This window comes from Schistocerca americana, chromosome 10, assembly GCF_021461395.2.
Source record: "Schistocerca americana isolate TAMUIC-IGC-003095 chromosome 10, iqSchAmer2.1, whole genome shotgun sequence".
Taxonomy (NCBI): Eukaryota; Metazoa; Arthropoda; class Insecta; order Orthoptera; family Acrididae; genus Schistocerca; species Schistocerca americana.
Genome location: NC_060128.1, coordinates 187,475,840 through 187,495,722, shown reverse-complemented (window position 1 = coordinate 187,495,722; position 19,883 = coordinate 187,475,840). Strand labels below are relative to the sequence as shown.

The window sequence follows — 19,883 nt, the reverse complement described above, 5'->3', positions numbered from 1 at the left end:
AAAAATACATGAACAAATGGAATTTGTGAGGCGGCTGCATGCTCAGAATTTTATTGATCTGTTACTATGCCACAAACCGTGAAGCTGCAGCTGCTCTTTTGTTGCTTCCTCATTTATACTACTTTTTCCCCCAACTTACTCTGATTCAGTTTAACTGGCACAGAGTTGTATAGCATTAAGCAGCATATTGTTAATACAGTGTATGGATTAACTGTATTTTATTTCATTGTCCTTTACTAATGTATACTTTCACTTGGTCCACATCCCTGTAGGTTCTACTTCTTGATGGGATTCACAGAATACGATGAGTGAGTGGGGAATGAATAAAAATGACTGTTTGTGAAGGCTAAAGTGTGATATTGGACCTCTGCAGCACCCTACGTGAAATCCTGGTTGTGATGAAAAATTGCGGGTTAGCTTGAAATGAGGTACTTTAGTTGAGAGTTGGGAAGGCCAAAGAATGTGAATGCCCCCCCCCCCCCAAAAAAAAGGGGGTTGTGGTAATGGATCTGTAATGTTTACATATGTGCCTACTTAATGCACTTCCTCATTTTTAACACTCTTCTTGTTATAAAAACTAACTGCAAGGTAGATTCAGAAAACATATATTAGATAATGGACAAGCCTCTGAAGAGAGTTTTGGTGCATATTATCTAACTATAAACAATGAAAAACCAAAGAGGAGTCCACTATGTTACTTCTACTTGCAAAGCCAGTAAATGACATAAAAATAATTCTTCTTACGGCATGTATTTTACACATGTGGAATTTCAATGAGTGGTTTATGTCTGCTGCTGTTTTGATGACTGTCATCAGTCACATACAGTTGATATTGGGGGATCCAATACTTTCCAACGTCAGCACATAAGAAAGGAATTAATACATATTAGTAAGAAAAATGAATGCACTGTATTTAATGTGTTTAAACACTGAGGTGACAAAAGTCATGGGCTATCTCGTAATATCATGTCGGACCTCCTTTTGCCTCACTTACTGCAGCAACTTGACATGGTACAGACGCAGCAAGTCTTTGGTAGTCCCCTGCACAAATATTGAACCATGCTACCTCTATAGCCGTTCTTCATTGCAAAAATGTTGTCACTGCAGAATTTTGTGTGTGAACTGACCTCTTGATTATGTCCCATAATGTTGATGGGATTCTTGTCTGGTGATCTGGTTGGCCAAATCATTCGCTCAAATTCTCCAGAATGTTATCAAACCAATCGTGAACAATTTATCGTGGAGACACTGTTATCCATAAGAATTCCATTGTTGTTTTGGAACATGAAGTCCATGAATGCCTGCAAATAGTCTCAAAGCAGTCAAACATAACCATTTCCAGTCAATGATTGGTTCAATTGGACTAGAGGATCCTGTCCATTCCATGTAAACACAGCCCACCCCTTTATGGAGCCACCACCGGCTTGCACAGTGGATTGTTGACAACTTGGGCCCCATGGCTTCATGGGAGCTGCACTGCACACTAATCCTACCATCAGCTCTTACCAACTGAAATCAGGGCTCGTCTGACAAGGCTACAGTTTTCCAGTCATCTAGGGTCCAACCAATAGGGTCGTGAGCCCAGGAGAGGCTCTGTAGGCAATGTTGTGCTGTTAGCAAAAGCACTCGCCTCGGTTGTCTGCTGCCGTATCCCATTAACACCAAATTTCACTGCACTGTCCTAACAGATATGATAGTTATGTTCCACATTAATTTCTGTGCTTGTTTCACATAGTGTCGATTGTCTGTTGGCAGTGACAACTGTATGCAATCGCTGCTGCTCTCGATAATTATACGAATGCTGTCGGCCGCTGCGTTGTCCACAGTGAAAGGTAATGCCTGACATTTGGTACTGTCAGCACAACCTTGACACTGTGGATCACAAATTACTGAATTCCTTAATGGTTTCCAAAATGAAGTGTTCCATGCATCTGGCTCCAACTACCATTCCACATTCAGAGTCTTTTAACTTCCGTCAAGGGCCCATTATCACGTCAGAAACCTTTGTATATGAATCACTGTGTACAAATGATAGCTCTGCCAATGCATTGCCCTTTTATACTTTGTGTACGTGATATTACCTATGTCCTGTGTATGTGCATGCCGGTATCACATGACTTTTCCCACCTCAGTGTAAATCTTCAACCATTGTATGTGGTGAGTCATTGGAATAAAGGTGCTTCATAAGATTGAGAAGCATGTTTATTTCCTAAACTGGCACATTTTTTTGATTGTGGAGAATAAGAACTGTATAACTGAAAACTATTAAAAGAAATGGGCTCACAACATGGTTGAAAATCCACAGCTATTTTTTCTGAGTGGCTTTGCAAGAATAATTATGGATTTGTTTCGGAAACAGTTGGTCAGCCATATTGGACAGATACTTCGTCAGTATACAGGCCTCACAGTCATTAATGGCAGCTTAGAAAACTGGTTAAACTTCCAGTTCCTTAACAACCTACCCATGGTTTTCTCTACCATATAAACAGATGTGTAATAAATTTATAAATTGTTGAGAAACTTCACTAAGCATTATGAGCCAATAAATATGTGAATGTAGTTTTGGGAAATCTGAAAGGAAAACACCTATGGATGAAATTAGGGAGTGTAATAGAGAAATGGAGAAGTGATGACATTTAATATCAGCAAAGGCTGCCATGAAGAGAGATTTTGTCCTCAGGTTTGAGTGTAGGATTAATGTTTGATACCAGTATTTTCTTAAGAAACAACTTCTATATTCCAAGACAGTGGCTCACATGTTCTTTTTGGTAATGGCATAGGACTAGTGTACAGTGTATACAGAATGGAATTGATGCCTGTACTATTCAGCTTGCAAAACATCATATAAACATAATTTATTTTGGTTTGATATGATAGTGATTGAGTTTCTGTAATAGCTTTTTAATTCTACTGGCACTTCAGAACATGACTTCACCCTCAATATTTTTGTCTGTACCTGTACATTGTTAATGATTCTTGGAGTTGCAAGAAATTCTTGTGATCGAATTGTGTTGAACTGAAACAGGTTTTTACTTTTTTATACTGTATCTCCCCCCAGTCGAGGCCCATGGTGATTTATCAATTTTCTGATGACCTGATGTTGTTTGAGAATTACTAAATGCTGTTATCTCATTTTCATGTTCTTATTTTCAGACTCTGGTCAAAACCAGGCCAGTACAAGACTGCTGTCACGGTTACACAAAGAGTTCGACAGGTGACAAATGCATTGCTGTCTGTTCTGACGATTGTCTGCACGGGACATGTGTTGCCCCTGATACATGCCAATGCTTGCATGGATATGGTGGACCCACTTGCAGTGTGTGTAAGTAAAACACTTTATGAACTGCAGCAGCTGCTTACAGAATCTCCCACCCCCTCCCCTCTCCCCCCTCTCCTCTCCCCCTCCCCCTCCCCCTCCCCTCTCCCCCTCTCCTCTTCCCCTCTCCTCTCCCCCTCTCCTCTCCCCCTCTCCTCTCCCCCTCTCCTCACCCCCTCTCCTCTCCCCCTCTCCTCTCCCCCTCTCCTCTCCCCCTCTCCTCTCCCCCTCTCCTCTCGCCCTCTCCTCTCGCCCTCTCCTCTCCCTCTCCCTCTCCACCTCCCCCTCTCCCTCTCCACCTCCCCCTCTCCCTCTCCACCTCCCCCTCTCCCTCTCCCTCTCCACCTCCCCCTCTCCCTCTCCACCTCCCCCTCTCCCTCGCCACCTCCCCCATCTCCACCTCCCCCATCTCCACCTCCCCCATCTCCACCTCCCCCATCTCCACCTCCCCCCTCTCCACCTCCCCCCTCTCCACCTCCCCCCTCTCCACCTCCCCCCCTCTCCACCTCCCCCCCTCTCCACCTCCCCCCCTCTCCACCTCCCCCCCTCTCCACCTCCCCCCCTCTCCACCTCCCCCCCTCTCCACCTCCCCCCCTCTCCACCTCCCCCCCTCTCCACCTCCCCCCCTCTCCACCTCCCCCCTCTCCACCTCCCCCCTCTCCACCTCCCCCCCTCTCCACCTCCCCCCCTCTCCACCTCCCCCCTCTCCTCTCCCCCCCTCTCCTGACCCCTCTCCTCTCCCCCTCCCCCTCTCATCTCCCCCTCCTCCTCCTCACCCCTCCCCCCCTCCTCCTCACCCCTCCCCCACGCCCCTGACCCCCCTCCCCCTATCCTGTCGTCCCACCCCACTCCTGTCGTCCCTCCCCCTCCTGTCGTCCCTCCCCCTCCTGTCGTCCCTCCCCCTCCTGTCGTCCCTCCCCCTCCTGTCGTCCCTCCCCCTCCTGTCGTCCCTCCCCCTCCTGTCCCCCCTCCCCCTCCTGTCCCCCTCCCCCTCCTGTCCCCCTCCCCCTCCTGTCCCCCCTCCCCCTCCTGTCCCCCCTCCCCCTCCTGTCCCCCCTCCCTCTCCTGTCCCCCCTCCCCCTCTCTTCTCCCCCCAGCCCCTCTCTTCTCCCCTCCCCCTCTCTTCTCCCCCAGACCCTCTCTTCTCCCCCTCCCCCTCTCTTCTTCCCCTCTCCACCCCTCTCTCCTCCCACCATCCCTCTCCCACCTCCCTCATATTTCATGAGATTTGATGTCATAAACTTTCAGATATACAAGAAAGTAACTTTTCTCAAAACAGAATGGAAATTACCCAATTATACTCATACAGTGTTTCATAATGGGAGCACCGAGGAATTTCCAACAAACTTTAAAATCATTTTGAACCTTTTTAAAACTTTTTCTCCCTTATAACCCCACAAAATAATGAAAAGAGAATAGTTTATTGCTTACCAAATGTTCATTGTTTGTATGGTGAAACTGCAGCATCAAGCAAGATATCTTAATTTACTCTTTCTTTAGTACTAACTCTCTTTGCTACCCATTTTGCAGATAGTATCCACATATACCACTGAAGATACCTAGAGATATACACTCCTGGAAATGGAAAAAAGAACACATTGACACCGGTGTGTCAGACCCACCATACTTGCTCCGGGCACTGCGAGAGGGCTGTACAAGCAATGATCACACGCACGGCACAGCGGACACACCAGGAACCGCGGTGTTGGCCGTCGAATGGCGCTAGCTGCGCAGCATTTGTGCACCGCCGCCGTCAGTGTCAGCCAGTTTGCCGTGACATACGGAGCTCCATCGCAGTCTTTAACACTGGTAGCATGCCGCGACAGCGTGGACGTGAACCGTATGTGCAGTTGACGGACTTTGAGCGAGGGCGTATAGTGGGCATGCGGGAGGCCGGGTGGACATACCGCCGAATTGCTCAACACGTGGGGCGTGAGGTCTCCACAGTACATCGATGTTGTCGCCAGTGGTCGGCGGAAGGTGCACGTGCCCGTCGACCTGGGACCGGACCGCAGCCACGCACGTATGCACGCCAAGACCGTAGGATCCTACGCAGTGCCGTAGGGGACCGCACCGCCACTTCCCAGCAAATTAGGGACACTGTTGCTCCTGGGGTATCGGCGAGGACCATTCGCAACCGTCTCCATGAAGCTGGGCTACGGTCCCGCACACCGTTAGGCCGTCTTCCGCTCACGCCCCAACATCGTGCTGCCCGCCGCCAGTGGTGTCGCGACAGGCGTGAATGGAGGGACGAATGGAGACGTGTCGTCTTCAGCGATGAGAGTCGCTTCTGCCTTGGTGCCAATGATGGTCGTATGCGTGTTTGGCGCCGTGCAGGTGAGCGCCACAATCAGGACTGCATACGACCGAGGCACACAGGGCCAACACCCGGCATCATGGTGTGGGGAGCGATCTCCTACACTGGCCGTACACCACTGGTGATCGTCGAGGGGACACTGAATAGTGCACGGTACATCCAAACCATCATCGAACCCATTCCTAGACCGGCAAGGGAACTTGCTGTTCCAACAGGACAATGCACGTCCGCATGTATCCCGTGCCACCCAACGTGCTCTAGAAGGTGTAAGTCAACTACCCTGGCCAGCAAGATCTCCGGATCTGTCCCCCATTGAGCATGTTTGGGACTGGATGAAGCGTCGTCTCACGCGGTCTGCACGTCCAGCACGAACGCTGGTCCAACTGAGGCGCCAGGTGGAATTGGCATGGCAAGCCGTTCCACAGGACTACATCCAGCATCTGTACGATCGTCTCCATGGGAGAATAGCAGCCTGCATTGCTGCGAAAGGTGGATATACACAGTACTAGTGCCGACATTGTGCATGCTCTGTTGCCTGTGTCTATGTGCCTTTGGTTCTGTCAGTGTGATCATGTGATGTATCTGACCCCAGGAATGTGTCAATAAAGTTTCCCCTTGCTGGGACAATGAATTCATGGTGTTCTTATTTCAATTTCCAGGAGTGTATATCATTTTACAACAGGTCAGAAAAATTAAGGTTTTGCATCTTCAGTGATAAAGGCTCTAAATTCTTAAGATGAAACATTCAACATATTAACTCATTTGTGGTAATCAAGACATTTGGAGCTGTTTTATACACAGTAATCTGATTCTTTAAGGAATCAGGGATTGGGGATTGGGGAAGGGCTCATACATTTTATATTGTCACTATTTCATCCCCGATTTCCAATTGTTTGATAACCTTATCTTCACCGTTCGGTACTAGGTTAAGTGACGCGATAGCATGTCGATAATCTGTCTAGTGTGACCACATCTCCATTTGCCTGTGACTTTCCCTGCTGTTTTCGGCATCCGGTGTGAATCGACCTCTGCAGTGCTTTGTGTCTGCTTCACAGACTTTCATCTCACGTCTCACAGTGCTGTAGTTTTGACGCACCTGCGAGGCGGTACACATTTTTGGACTACGACGTTACGCGAGCTGTCCGTTTTTCCACAGCGTGCCCGGAGGGACACTGGGGCCCAGATTGCCACCACCTGTGCCAGTGCCGCAACAATGCGAGCTGCGACCCGTACAGTGGGACGTGCCATTGTACGCGGGGCTGGCGCGGCAAGTTCTGCGACGAGGAGTGCCCGCCCTCTCACTATGGGCAGGACTGCAGCGAGGAGTGCCGCTGCCAGAACGGCGGCTCCTGCCACCACATCTCAGGTGCCTGCCACTGTGCACCTGGTTGGACCGGCCCTCTGTGAGTGTCTGCCCACCACTGCTGCTGCTGCTGCTGCTCCAGTCCCAGCGTTTCAAAACGTTTTAACAGACAGCTCTCGGTGATTTTTGTTTTGTGGTCATTAGGCCACGGTCTGAGGCATTTTTCTCTGCCTAACATTTTGTCTTCTGGTGCTGTCGACATTGCCAGAGGTTATAATGACTCGCAAAGCAGTTACATTGCAATATCAGCTAGCAAGCTGAATTGTTCGTATGTATCCAGGCAACAGTTGGTTCTTGAAGTCACCAGATGTGGAGCTTCTGTGAGATTGCAGCTGCTTTCTGAATTGGAATAGCCTCTGATGATGACTCCAGCATTGGAAAATGAACTGTTAAAGAAATTTGCCTTTTAAATGAATTAATGCCCATAAAACAAACATCACAGAAAATGCAAATACTAACCACGAAAACCTGCATTGCATGTACAGTAGAACTTTGATTTTACGTTTTTTTGTGATTCTACACCATAGATTTGTAGCTCCTGTGAAAATACAAGGGTTGAAACTTTAATAGTGGCAACTATTTATTTACCACTCGTACAAAATAGACACGTTTTTCAAAGTTTTACTGACCTTCAGACTAGTCATGAGCATTGTGTGTGACCCATTGCCAGCGATGTGGAAGTTGTGGGATACTCTTAGTAGTGCCATTTGTGTTGACAATTTGAGTGGCGCTGTCTATTGCCCGACGAATTTGTACCAGTTCTGAAGACCGACAGGAAACTGGAATGTGTGAACTGTTTTGTTTGAGGAAGCTGTGTTACTATGGATTGAGCATGACCCCAGCACCAGCACACACTATCTAAACAAGTAACTAGATATCTCCAACACCAATGCATAGAATGTCCTGGACAGGATGGCATGCCTCTATTCGTGTATCAGAAGGTACAAGACCTATCAGCAGATGACTTTTCCCAGCATGTGGCATTCTGTGAGTGATATCTTTGCCAAATTGTAAACATGTGTTTTGTTTACAAATGAGGCTGCCTTCACAAGTGAAGGAGTATTCAACAGCTGCAATAGCCAAGTCTGGGAGTTGGAAAATCCTAAGGCATCACATATTTTTCATCATCAACAGGGATTTACCCAAAATGTAAGGACAGGTATTATTCACAACCATATGATTGGGTCATATCTTCTGCCTAATTACCACATATTTATCCTTGAAATACTACCTGAAACATCAGAGAAGATCCCAGAAACAGTCTGGCTGTGATTATGGTCCCAGGATGATGGGTCCCCACTATCCTTTTCTGTTGAGGTCAGAGGACATTTAGACACTGTTTTCCCCAATTGATGGCATGAGAGCAATGAGCCAGTGTCGTGGCCATCACATTCTTCCCACCTTACTTCTACAGACTTCTTTTTTAGGGTAGAGACTGAGCATTTTGTGTACAGAACGATAGTAGGCGCTACAAGAGCTGACTGCCCACTTGGCTGAAGATGCAGTGATTATTTGTGAGACACCTGGTGGTTCTGAGCATATTATAGTCATTGGCATGCAGATCCTAATGATGCATTGATATAGAAGGGTGGCGTATTTAGCTACATCCCTAAAATAATCACATTGCACCTTGAACACCATCTCTGAAGATCACTAGCATTTGGTTAGTTACATGTTTCTTAGGTCATTTGAATGGTGATTTTATTTAAATGATGTGGTATGAATTAGTTTACAGGATATGTATACATGTTTAGTGTTAAAATTATTAAACACATTATTTTTACTACTACTCGGCTAAAAATCTAGTTTGTGTGTGTTGGGGGGGGAGTGGTTCTATCTCTTTGTTATAAATATTGTTGCAATTATTTAAATAGAGCTGCCATTCGTTAAAGCAAGTCTCTCCACATGTTTTTGTGACTGTCCAGTAACTATACTTTCCTGCAGACACCAGTATTGTTGACAAACAATGTGATACCTGATAAATTAGCTGCCCAGTAGGACATAATACATCCTATTAGTTCATGTTGATCTCCTCTGCAGGAATGAACATGGTTTCTCAAAGCAGTTGTGAAATTTTGCTTGCTCTGTTCATCCATGAGGCCCAAAAAGCACTAGTCACAGGTGCTCTGGTAGATTCTGTGTTCCTTAACTTCCAGAAGGTGTTTGGTACAGTTCCACACTTGGTACAGGGAGTGGCAATTGACTCTCATCATGAAAAAATTAGTATATTGCACACAAGTTGACAAAATACCCATTATTGTATGGTTACAGGATTTGCACACAGTTGCTGGAAGCAGTTATTTCTATAAAATATGTAGGACTATGCGTACAGAGTGATTTGAAGTAGAATATCGTATAAAACTTACTCATGGGCAAGGCAGATGGCAGACTAAGATTCACTGGAAGAAACATCAGGAAATGTAGTCCATCAGCAAAGGAATTAGCTTACAAAATATTTGTTTGGTCAATACTTGAATATAGCTTGACTGTGTGGAATCTGTACCAGATAGGATCGATAGAGTGATTAGAGAAGATCCAGAGAGGTGCTGAACATTTTATTACAGCTTGATACAGTAAGCATGAAAGCATCATGGAGGTGGTCAGAGTGGCAGATACTGTAAGAGATGCAGTCTGGATTGTGGTATGGTTTACTGATAAAGTTGTGAGAATATACATTCTTTGAAGAATCAACCAATATATTACTACATCTTCATGTGCCTCATGAAAAGGTCCTGAAAATTAAACTAGGTAGATAGTGTCTTACCAGCAATTGTTCTTCCCACGAACCACATGTGATTGGCACAGGGAAAGCGGGAAGTGAGAGGGATGGACAAAGTACCCTCTGCCACACACTGTACTGTGGCTTGTGGAGTATAATGTAGCTGTAAGTGTAGTTGTATTCTTTGAGCCAGTCACATGCCTGCAATGATACTCCGTACGATCAAATCTTGGTCAGTAGTTGACAATGTGGTACAGATAGTTACAGGACAATTGCATTTCCACCCTAGCAGTTACATCTACATCTACATGGATACTCTGCAAATCACATTTAAGTGCCTGGCAGAGGGTTCATTGAACCACCTTCACAATTTTCTATTATTCCAATCTCGTATAGTGTGTGGAAAGAATGAACACCTATATCTTTCCTTACAAGCGCTGATTTCCCTTATTTTATTGTGGTGATTGTTCCTCCCTCTGTATGTCGGTGTCAACAAAATATTTTCGCATTCAGAGGAGAAAGTTGGTGATTGTAATTTCATGAGAAGATTCCATCTTAATGAAAAATGCATTTCTTTCAATTATGTCCAGCTGAAATCCTATATCATTTCAGTGATGCTCTCTTCCATATTTCGCAATAATACTAAACGTGCTGCCCTTTGAGCTTTTTCAATGTACTCCATCAGTCCTATCTGGTAAGGATGCCCCATTGCACAGCAGTATTCTAACAGAGGACAGACAAGCGTAGTGTAGGCAGTCTCATTAGTAGATCTGTTACATTTTCTAAGTGTCCTGCCAACAAAACGTAGTCACCGGTTAGCCTTCCCCACAACATTTTCTGTGTGTTCCTTCCAGTTTAAGTTGTCCATAATTGTAATTCCTAGGTATTTAGTTGAATTTACAGATTTTTGGATTTGAGATTTAGCATCTCACATTGAAGTCTGCGCTAAATTTCGAGCTTCTGTAAAAGATCGCCAATCTTGGGGATTTTGTGTCTTTTTAAATTTGGCATGTTCATTTTCATTGTTTCTGAAACAGTGTTCTGACGTGTTTTGTGTACCAAGGAGGATCAGCTCCGCCGCTTGTTAATTTATTTGGTATACATCTCTCCATTGCTGCCTATATTATTTCTTTGAATTCAAGCCACATCTGGTCTACACTTATATTATTAATTTGGAAGAAGTGAGATTGTCTCTCAGGAAGGCACCAAGTGAATTTTTATCTTTCTTTTTTTTTTCCTTTTGATAGGTACATTTTTTGTTTATTTTTGGAGGATTTTAAGGTTGCTATATTCATTCTGTCTATGACAAGCCTCAAGCCGGTGTTCACTAATCGCAGTATCCGTTTTGATGCTCATTCTTAACTCAGGATTATTTGTTTCAAAGTGGTCAGGTTTTATATAATCAGTTTCTTTTATACCACAATCATATGATTTTTCACTGTTTGCCATTTCCAAGTGCATACCTCTACATACATAAATTTACACTGCCTCTCTTTGTGGTTTATGTAAATGTCTGTCAACACTTCAAAATAACATTACTTTCATAGTGGAATATGTACGTAAACATGAACACTCAGAATATATCGCACAGTACATTGCTCTATCATGGTTGATTTGACACTGTCCTGTTTACCATAAACAACTGGTCAAATATAGAATTTGGTGGACTGAGAACTCACATTTTGTCATCAACAAGACTCTTCACATTCAACAGGTGACTGTGAGGTGTGCAATGTCCAGTCACGGAATAATTGGTTCGATATTCCTTGATGGCACGGTGACTACCGGACGGTACACGAAGGTTTTGGAAGAACATTTCATCCCCTCTATCCAAAGTGACCATGATTCCGACAAGATGTGGTTCATGTAAGACGGAGCTCAACCCCATCAAAGCAGCAGGAGAGTGTTTTATGCCCTGGGGGAGCACTTTGAAGACTGTGTTTTGGCTCTGCAGTGACCAGAGGCCATTGGCATGGGCTTCGATTGACTGCCACTTTCTCCCGATAGGAACACATGTTATCCGTTTTTGTGGGGCTGTATTAAAGGCAAGGTGTAGAGCAATAACCCCAAAACCATTTCTGAGCCAAAAATAGCCATTGAGGAGGTTGTCAACAGCACTGATGTTTCGACACTTTTTGCTATTTGTCTGCGCCACATCGCCAATGACTGGAGGCATATCAAACATATCATAATCTAAATCCGAATGTGTGTTGTGAAATTTAAACATTGAATAAAGTGTGTGCAGGCCATAGTTTGTAACTAAGTTACATTTTTTTCCGTATAGTTCAATAACTGTCACCTTGTACATGTGCAACTACAGCACTAGTTTTATTTCAGAGCATCGAGAGATACAGTATAATATTCTTGCTCATGTTTACTAAGACAGCAGTTATGTATTTAAATGAGAAATGTACATTTTTATATTCACACTGTGGGTGGTGATGTAAATTTATGAGTATAGAAATATGCACTTAAAAATGGCAAATTGCCAAAAATAGCGAAATGTAGGATAAATGGCGCTGATTGCATAACAGCCAGGATGGAAAGTTCAGTTGTCTTTCAATAAAATTTGGCTGTTTCACCTGAAATGAGAAAACTTATTGAGATTACATTTTAGCACAGTTACAGTAACTGTTACTGATTTGATGTTTTGGCTCACACTACAGGTGCCAGGACTTGTGCCCAGAAGGCAAGCACGGGGACGAGTGTCAGTCGGAGTGCCGCTGCCAGAACGGCGGGACATGCAGCCCCACATCTGGCCAGTGCTACTGCACCACTGGATGGACCGTACGTACACACAAATACTCTGAGTAACAACTGAAGTAAATGTGAAATTGATAGCGGTGAAGTCTGTTACGTGAAATGCTCAGGCAAATGTAATATTGCACTAGCGATTCTAAACTGGATTTCTTGCTTATTGTAGGCAGTTGCCTTAATCACTAGGCTGTCTGAAGTTTCCTCCTCTTACTTTCTGAACACTGTGATCTGGGATCTACCTGTAACTGTTTTCCACCATTTAATTGAGGTGCTCATTAATATAGTCTGATTAAAATTACTTGATAGTTGACATTTCATGCATTGTAGCTGGTTTGCTCCAACCAGAGCACTCAGCAGCATGCCCAAACTGTTGGTCATTGCCAGATTGACACAACAATTAATTTATTTTGAATTCATTGTCTGGATTTCTTTCTTGATATGTTCATATGTTTGGACTCCAAATTTTGTATCTGATCCTTTTATTTTGTATTTCATCACAGGATAGACACACACACACACACACACACACACACACACACACACACACACACACACACACACACACACACATAGAGACAGACAGACAGTGCTAATAGAATACACACGTTTTGTATACAGCACTAACCAAACACTGCTGGATCCTTCTGCTCAAGGATCAGTTCCACGTCATTTATATATTTATTATAGGCAGAGATTGGCTAACAGTAGGTAAACTTTGCATGACATTTCAAGGAGCCTAACTTTTGAAGCCTGCCAATTAGTCATTATAACTGGGACACAAGAGTCATAAATACGACAGCCTTAGGTTGTGTAATGGCATAGTGTAGTGGTCAGCATATAATCCTTAGGTGTTGAAAGTCAAAGGTTTGAATCACAACAAGCGCAGTGAAATTTTATATTTTTCTAGATCTTGTCAGAAAACTATGATATCATTTTCATTTGATTAATTCATTTAAATGTAATTTTTTTATGTATGATACTTTGCCATGTCATTTTCATCATAATATTGACTTTATTGGCTTGTTTTTTTCTTCCTCTCTTTCTTTTTGTGTTTGGAATCTGCTTGTGTCACATATGATCTGAAACCAAGTGCCACCCAGCACTGCCCATTCGATGGTGACACAGCATCCTGTGTAGCCAGTGCGAGGATAGTTTCAGGTAACCAGTGACAGCGAGAAATTAGAGTTTGCTTTTACTGCTAAAACTGAAGTATTGCTGCAGGAGATGGCTATGCAAACAAACATATTATAAAATTTTTCTTTGTTGAGTTTGCTCATAGACATTAGTCTTAAATGATCCTAATTTTACTTCTGCCACAGATTGTTGACCATCGTTTTCTTGGATACACTGCACATCACAAAGTTGTGGCTAGGTTAGGACATGAGTTTAAATACAGGGGTACAAAACTTGTCATCTCCTGTAGTTAAGTTATAATTCACTTAAAATCGGCTGTTGATAGAGGATCTCATATACCTAGTGGCAGCTGTTTCCAACATTGCTCCTCGTTAATGTTAACAACATTTGTGAAGTGACCCGCCATGCTTGTGTTTCGCTTTAACTGAGTGGTAACCAGCAGCAGATGTGGTAACACAGTTGTAGCAAGGGCAGATACAACTATCAAGTAATTTTAATCAGACTATAGATACCAAAATTTGCAACTTCTGTGGATATACTTCATCTAGTTGATGTCATTTTGTCCATGGTTACAGGTCCGCTACTTAAGTTGATGTCTGAGCTGATCGTGAGATTTGAAAAACAAACAGAAACTGTACAGAATGTTGATTTATTGTTAATGTCTAGCCACAAGAAAAACAAGCAAAATGTGGTAATTGTAAGGTGGCTGATGAGCTCCCTAGTCATTAATTGGTGGACCTGCACAGATAGCCCTTCAGGTTTATGCAGAGGAGGCGAGACTGACACATACTGAAACCACTAGCAGGATGACAAGGGCTGATGAGCTGACCGGCCTGGATGACATTTTTAGGTGGTTTCCCACAACCAAATACCAGGCTAGTACCCACATTCTGCCTCAGATACACATTGTGCAAACATTCAGAACACATTCTCATGCTCTATATGTGGACACACAGGATACACAGAATGATGATCTTACATGTTCAGTCTCTTCAAACTTTTGCTAATCAGCAGCAGCAGCAGCAGACAAGCAGAACTAGGACAGCTTTTGCTGGTAGTCATTTACTATAGTTCAATTCTTTTATCTTGGCGGTTCGCGCATGCCTGCCCAGACGCAGGAGATTGCTGCGTTGTCAGTTGCATGCACCAAGAGAAGCAGCGCCATGGTATAGTTCGCAAACTTACGTTTAGGGGGGAGCGTGCAGTTTATGAATTAAAGCCACCACGGCTGCATTAACCCTTTCACTGCTACAGAGACGTGCTCCCCGCGTTCATCATTGCACTGCTCACCTGTGCAGACACATGGTGTTTCGACTGCTTTGACACACTTTATCATTCGATTTCACAAAAACTATTTGGCCCAAAACTTTGATTTTTACATGTCTTCTTGACTGATACCTTCCCCCCATAAATGACTTAATTTTGTTTTGATGTTCAACACAGTTATTTTGCAGCATTAGATGTAGTAAACCATTGCATGAAATTTTGAAGAGATTGCAGAGCTAAAAGTCCATAGTGTATACTTTCCATATGGTCGTATTTAGTTGCCACCAGAAATTTCAAAAAATTACATTCAAACAAATAAAATTCATGAAGTAAGACACTTCGATATTGCTTTTAAATAAAGAAAATATTACGCACCAAACAAGGTTTGAATTCAGTACCTTTCGCTTTCCATCCAAACACTTTAACCATTACGCTAATGCAGCTCATCATTCAATAGACCTTCCGAAGGACTTTAAAATGGCACGCAAAATACCGACAAATACTGTTGGTGTGACGATGAATTACTTACGTTTTGTCGAAGTACAATAGGAAAGAAACAATTACCGCTGTTCTTTATTGCGAAAAAGTGGTTATTGAGAATGATACAAACACCTTTCCTTGCTATCGCCTGAATTAGGAGGCTTATTGCTTGTTTGGTTTAATTAATTAATAGAATATGAAGCAATTGGTATAAAGAATGCTTTTTCCAAACTTTTCTTTCTAAAAGAAAGTCTGCTATCAAGACTTTGCATTTGTTCAATTACTTTATTTATGACTGAACGTTTCTAAAATTGAAGACACTCATCTGTGCTCTGCACTGCAGTCGAGCTCTGGCAATGTCGTTCTCTGTTCATTGGCTGACTGTGTTTTGTGACGTCAGGTGCGCAGAACGGACCTAAACTCGGCCGCCATTGTAAATGACGCGCACTTTAGCACACAGTACAGTGTGGGGTAGCCATTGCTGTGTGCTGTTTTACATCTACATTCTGTAAACCATCATGAAGTGCATGGCAGAGGGCACGTCCTCTTGTACTAGTTACTAGGGTTTCTTCCTGTTCCATTTGCGTATTTTGCACAGGAAGAATGACTGTTGGAATGCCTCTGTGAATGCTGTAATTATTCTAATCTTGTCCCCATGATCCCTATGTGAGTGGTAAGTACAGGGTTGTCATATATTGCAAGAGTCATCATTTAAAGCTGGTTCTTGAAACTTCATTAGTAGACGTTCTTGTGATAGTTTACGTCTGTCTTCAAGAGTCTGCCAGTTCAGTTCCTTTGGTATCTCTGTGGCATTCTCTCATGGATTAAACAAACCTGTGTCCATTCGTGCTCCCCTTCTCTGTATACATTCAATATCACCCATTAGTCCTCTTTGGTACAGATCCTACATACTTCAGCAATATTCTAGAACCTGTTGGCGAGTGATTTGTGAGCGATCTTCTTTGTACACTGATTCCATTTCCCCAGTCTTGTACCAATAAACCAAAATCTACCACCTGCTTTACCCACAACTGAGCCTGTGTGATCATTTGATCTCATATCTCTATAAAGTATTACACTTAGGTATTTGTATGAGTTGGCTGATTCTGACAGTGACTCATTGGTATTACTGTCATAGGATACTATGTTTTTTCATTTTGTGAAGTGCACAGTTCTATATTTCTGAGCAATAAAAGCAAATTGCCAGTTTTTGCACCACTTTGAAATCATATTGAGGTCTGACTGAATATTTATGCACCTTCTTTCAGACAACTGCATCAAGTGCAAAAATCTTGAGGTTACTATTAATAATGTCTATGAGGTCATTTAATATATAACATGAACAGCAAGAGTCGCTACATACTTTCCTGGGCCACACCCGAATTTATTTCTATATCTGATGATGAGTTAGCTATACTTCAGTCTGTTTTGTACTGTTTCCGTGTCACAAGTGTTAGTAATTGTTGCAGTTACAATCTTTATTAAACATGCAGGTACATACAGGGTTGCCACCTCTCCCATATTGTACTGGAACACCTATGTTCTTTTGATTTTTTTTTAAGCCAAAGGCCTTCCCCCTTTTTTATTTTATCAGGGAGATAATATCTATTATCCCTGAGAAAATGAGACCGATTAACAGTTTAATCTGCCGCATATTTTCAAATCTCATTTATGGATGATTGTTACAACATCAATTAATTGATGTGGCAAAGTAATATCAATATGATGACTACATCGATAGGCAGTGAATGCAAAACAATGTTTAACACGGCAGCGAGTCGTGATGGCATTTTTCTTGTTGTTTCTTATTATAATGCAGTCGTATTAGTTTTTGTTCTGCCTAATCAGAGTAATGCAATGAGGATGAGCCCAAAACTGCCTAAAAATAAAGGAAGTACTTGTGTATGTATGAAGAGAGGTGGGAAGGAACTCATTTATGTGTTAATCCAGGGAAGGAAACAACTATAAAGCATGTTGCTCCCTTTGCAAGTGTGAGTTCAGCATTGCACATGGTAGTAATACAGACAGTCAGCAGCACACCAAAACTGAAGGACACAAGAACAGAGTTAGGGGAATTAATACATCTGCTAAAATATCCAGCTGTTTTCAGTGCCGAAGTGGTAGTCCTCCTGGAAACGGAAATGAGCGAATGGCATTGTGAGCCAGGAGTCCCCCATTCGAGGAAGTTTGGCTGCCGAGGGCAAGTATTTATTGCATTCGATGCCACATTGGGTGACCTGTGCATTGAAGATGGGAATGAAATGATGATGAGGACAACACAACACCCAGTACCTGAGCAGAGAAAATTTCCTGCCCCAGCCAGGAATCTAACCTGGGCCCCTTGGCGTGGCATTCCGCTGCACTGACCACTCAGCTAATGGGGGCAGACGGTAGTCCTCCTAGTGGTGAATCTGACAAGGCTGCAGTGAGTGAGTTAGTGAGTAATGGCGTATCATACAGTAAAACACATCTTCAGTTACAGTAGCATGGGCTGTGCAGATAAACTTGCAGAGAGCATATTTGTGGATTCTAATGTGGATAATAACACATTTAGGTAGAACGACCTTTCCTTTCTTGGAGGGGCATCAGATGTGTGGAATTACAAGAGCAGGAATTTGTTTCCAGTAGCATTCAGGTAGAACCTTGTGTTGGCATCGGAAATAAACTGTTAGTTTTTTTGGAACAAGCAGATGAGAGTGCTATTAGTATACGTGCTTTGATACGTAACAGTCTTGAATGTCATTCATTAAATGTAAATAACATTTCATCTTATAGTGCAGATAATGCTAGTATCAATTATGGCAAAAAAAAAATCTGTGATGAAATTAGTAGTGCAATAAACCTATTTTAAGGTTGAAGAAAAAAAATTGATCCTATTCATTTTGACAGGTCAAAGTATCCCTTATTTTGACAACAGAAAGGTGCCAACTCTAAATACATAAGATGATTTCAGTTTCAATCCTAAACAACATTCAGGTGATTTTTGTCTCCAGGTACGACTTTTGTGGAAGCGTGAAGTATAGTTTTAAGGTGCACCCTCCTCTGGCCACCAATCGACTTCCAGTTAATATGCTGTATCTGAAGCTCTCCAGTATGGTCACTGCCGTTGTTGTGACTGTACCATTACTAGGATATGGAAATACAGCACCATCAACACTGCCATGTAGCTGCAATTGACACACCAACCATTGCCTGTCAGTGCCCACCCTCAGAAGGGGTCATCATCTTTTAAATGCTATGAAGTCAACTGAGCTACCTGATTGTATATCATAATGTCCAGCACACTGTCTTGTGGGATGGGAAAGTGAGCTGACCTGGACTGAATCCACACAGCGAATTGACAACTGGAGTCTGGTAGAGTCAACACAGCATATGGTGGTCAATGCACAGTGACCTGTCTTTGTCAAAGTGCTGGGCAAGTTCATTTGTTTGTTCAGACAGGGAAGCTGACATTGTTTCTCGCCCTTTCAGCTGGTTTGCAATAACAAAATTGATGCACACTCCCTGCAAGCTTTCTCGAGCAAGAAACCATTTGGTAAAAAAAAAAAAAAAAATCATTTTTGAATTACTTACAGCTTTGTGTCAGATCCAAGATGACTTGCCTGTCATTTTGTTAGTGGTCATAGTTATTGTGATATTTGCATGGGAATAAGACACTGCATGAAATTTGAAAAACTTTGCAATGAAAAATAGGGGTCACTATGATTTTGCGTTTGGTACATATTACATAATATATTGGTGCATACAGAGTTTAGCTAATATATTGAATTTTTCTTTTGACTTGGGCGGAGGTCTCTACCTGTCACCAATCTAAAAAAAACTGATTTTATTTATCACACTCATTAGCAATTGTTAATCCATTTGAGAGATCGAGACAGGATTTTGACAAATGATAGCGTGAAAAGAGGAGAGTATTTTGTCGCATGGTTATTATACAAAACTTCAATATCTACTGTGCTATTCCATTAATTACAGACGTTTTGGTTGAAATAATGCAATTTTTAATGTCCATTGATAGCTGGTAAAACAAGAAATGCTGTGGGTTTTGGGGCAATGTAAATGAAGACATTACACATTTATTTTTGTAGTGAGGATGTGCTTTTTTTTTGTAAGCTATTTACCTTACTTCTCCTCACTTCCTCACTTAATAAACCACCGTTTTAGAACTTTCTCGCTGTTGCATCTGCAGGACATGTTAGTGAGGCGCAATTGTGTAAACTCTGCTGTGTTTTGGTAAAAGAAGCAAATGTGAACATGGCAACAAGAGAAATGTAGGTTTTGCTCAAAATTCGCCACTCGTGATGCTTCTATGAAAGTTACAAATGGTTAACATGCTAGGTGAAAATAAATTGCTGCTTTTGTTGCATTTTCAGCAGAAATCTTTTTATGTACTAACCGAAGCTGATCTTTTTGAATGATCACCATGTAAATGTGGGCATGGACGGGCTCCACTTAATATTTGCAAAAAATTTGAGCGTAGGGTTCAATTCAGAATGGCACTTCCCCTCCAGTGCTCAGCAGTCCTCATGCA

At 42.7% G+C, this 19,883-nt stretch overlaps 1 protein-coding gene across 2 annotated transcripts in view; it reads left to right on the top strand.

The window, feature by feature from the left end:
- The window catches only part of LOC124552443 (protein draper), a 406,470-nt gene that overhangs the window by 302,257 nt on the left and 84,330 nt on the right, over window positions 1–19,883 (top strand). For both annotated transcript variants that reach the window (XM_047126717.1, XM_047126716.1), the window contains exons 4-6: window positions 3,154–3,322; window positions 6,790–7,036; window positions 12,382–12,502. In XM_047126717.1, the coding sequence (XP_046982673.1) occupies window positions 3,154–3,322; window positions 6,790–7,036; window positions 12,382–12,502 (537 nt within the window). The remainder of the gene's footprint in view (window positions 1–3,153; window positions 3,323–6,789; window positions 7,037–12,381; window positions 12,503–19,883) is intronic.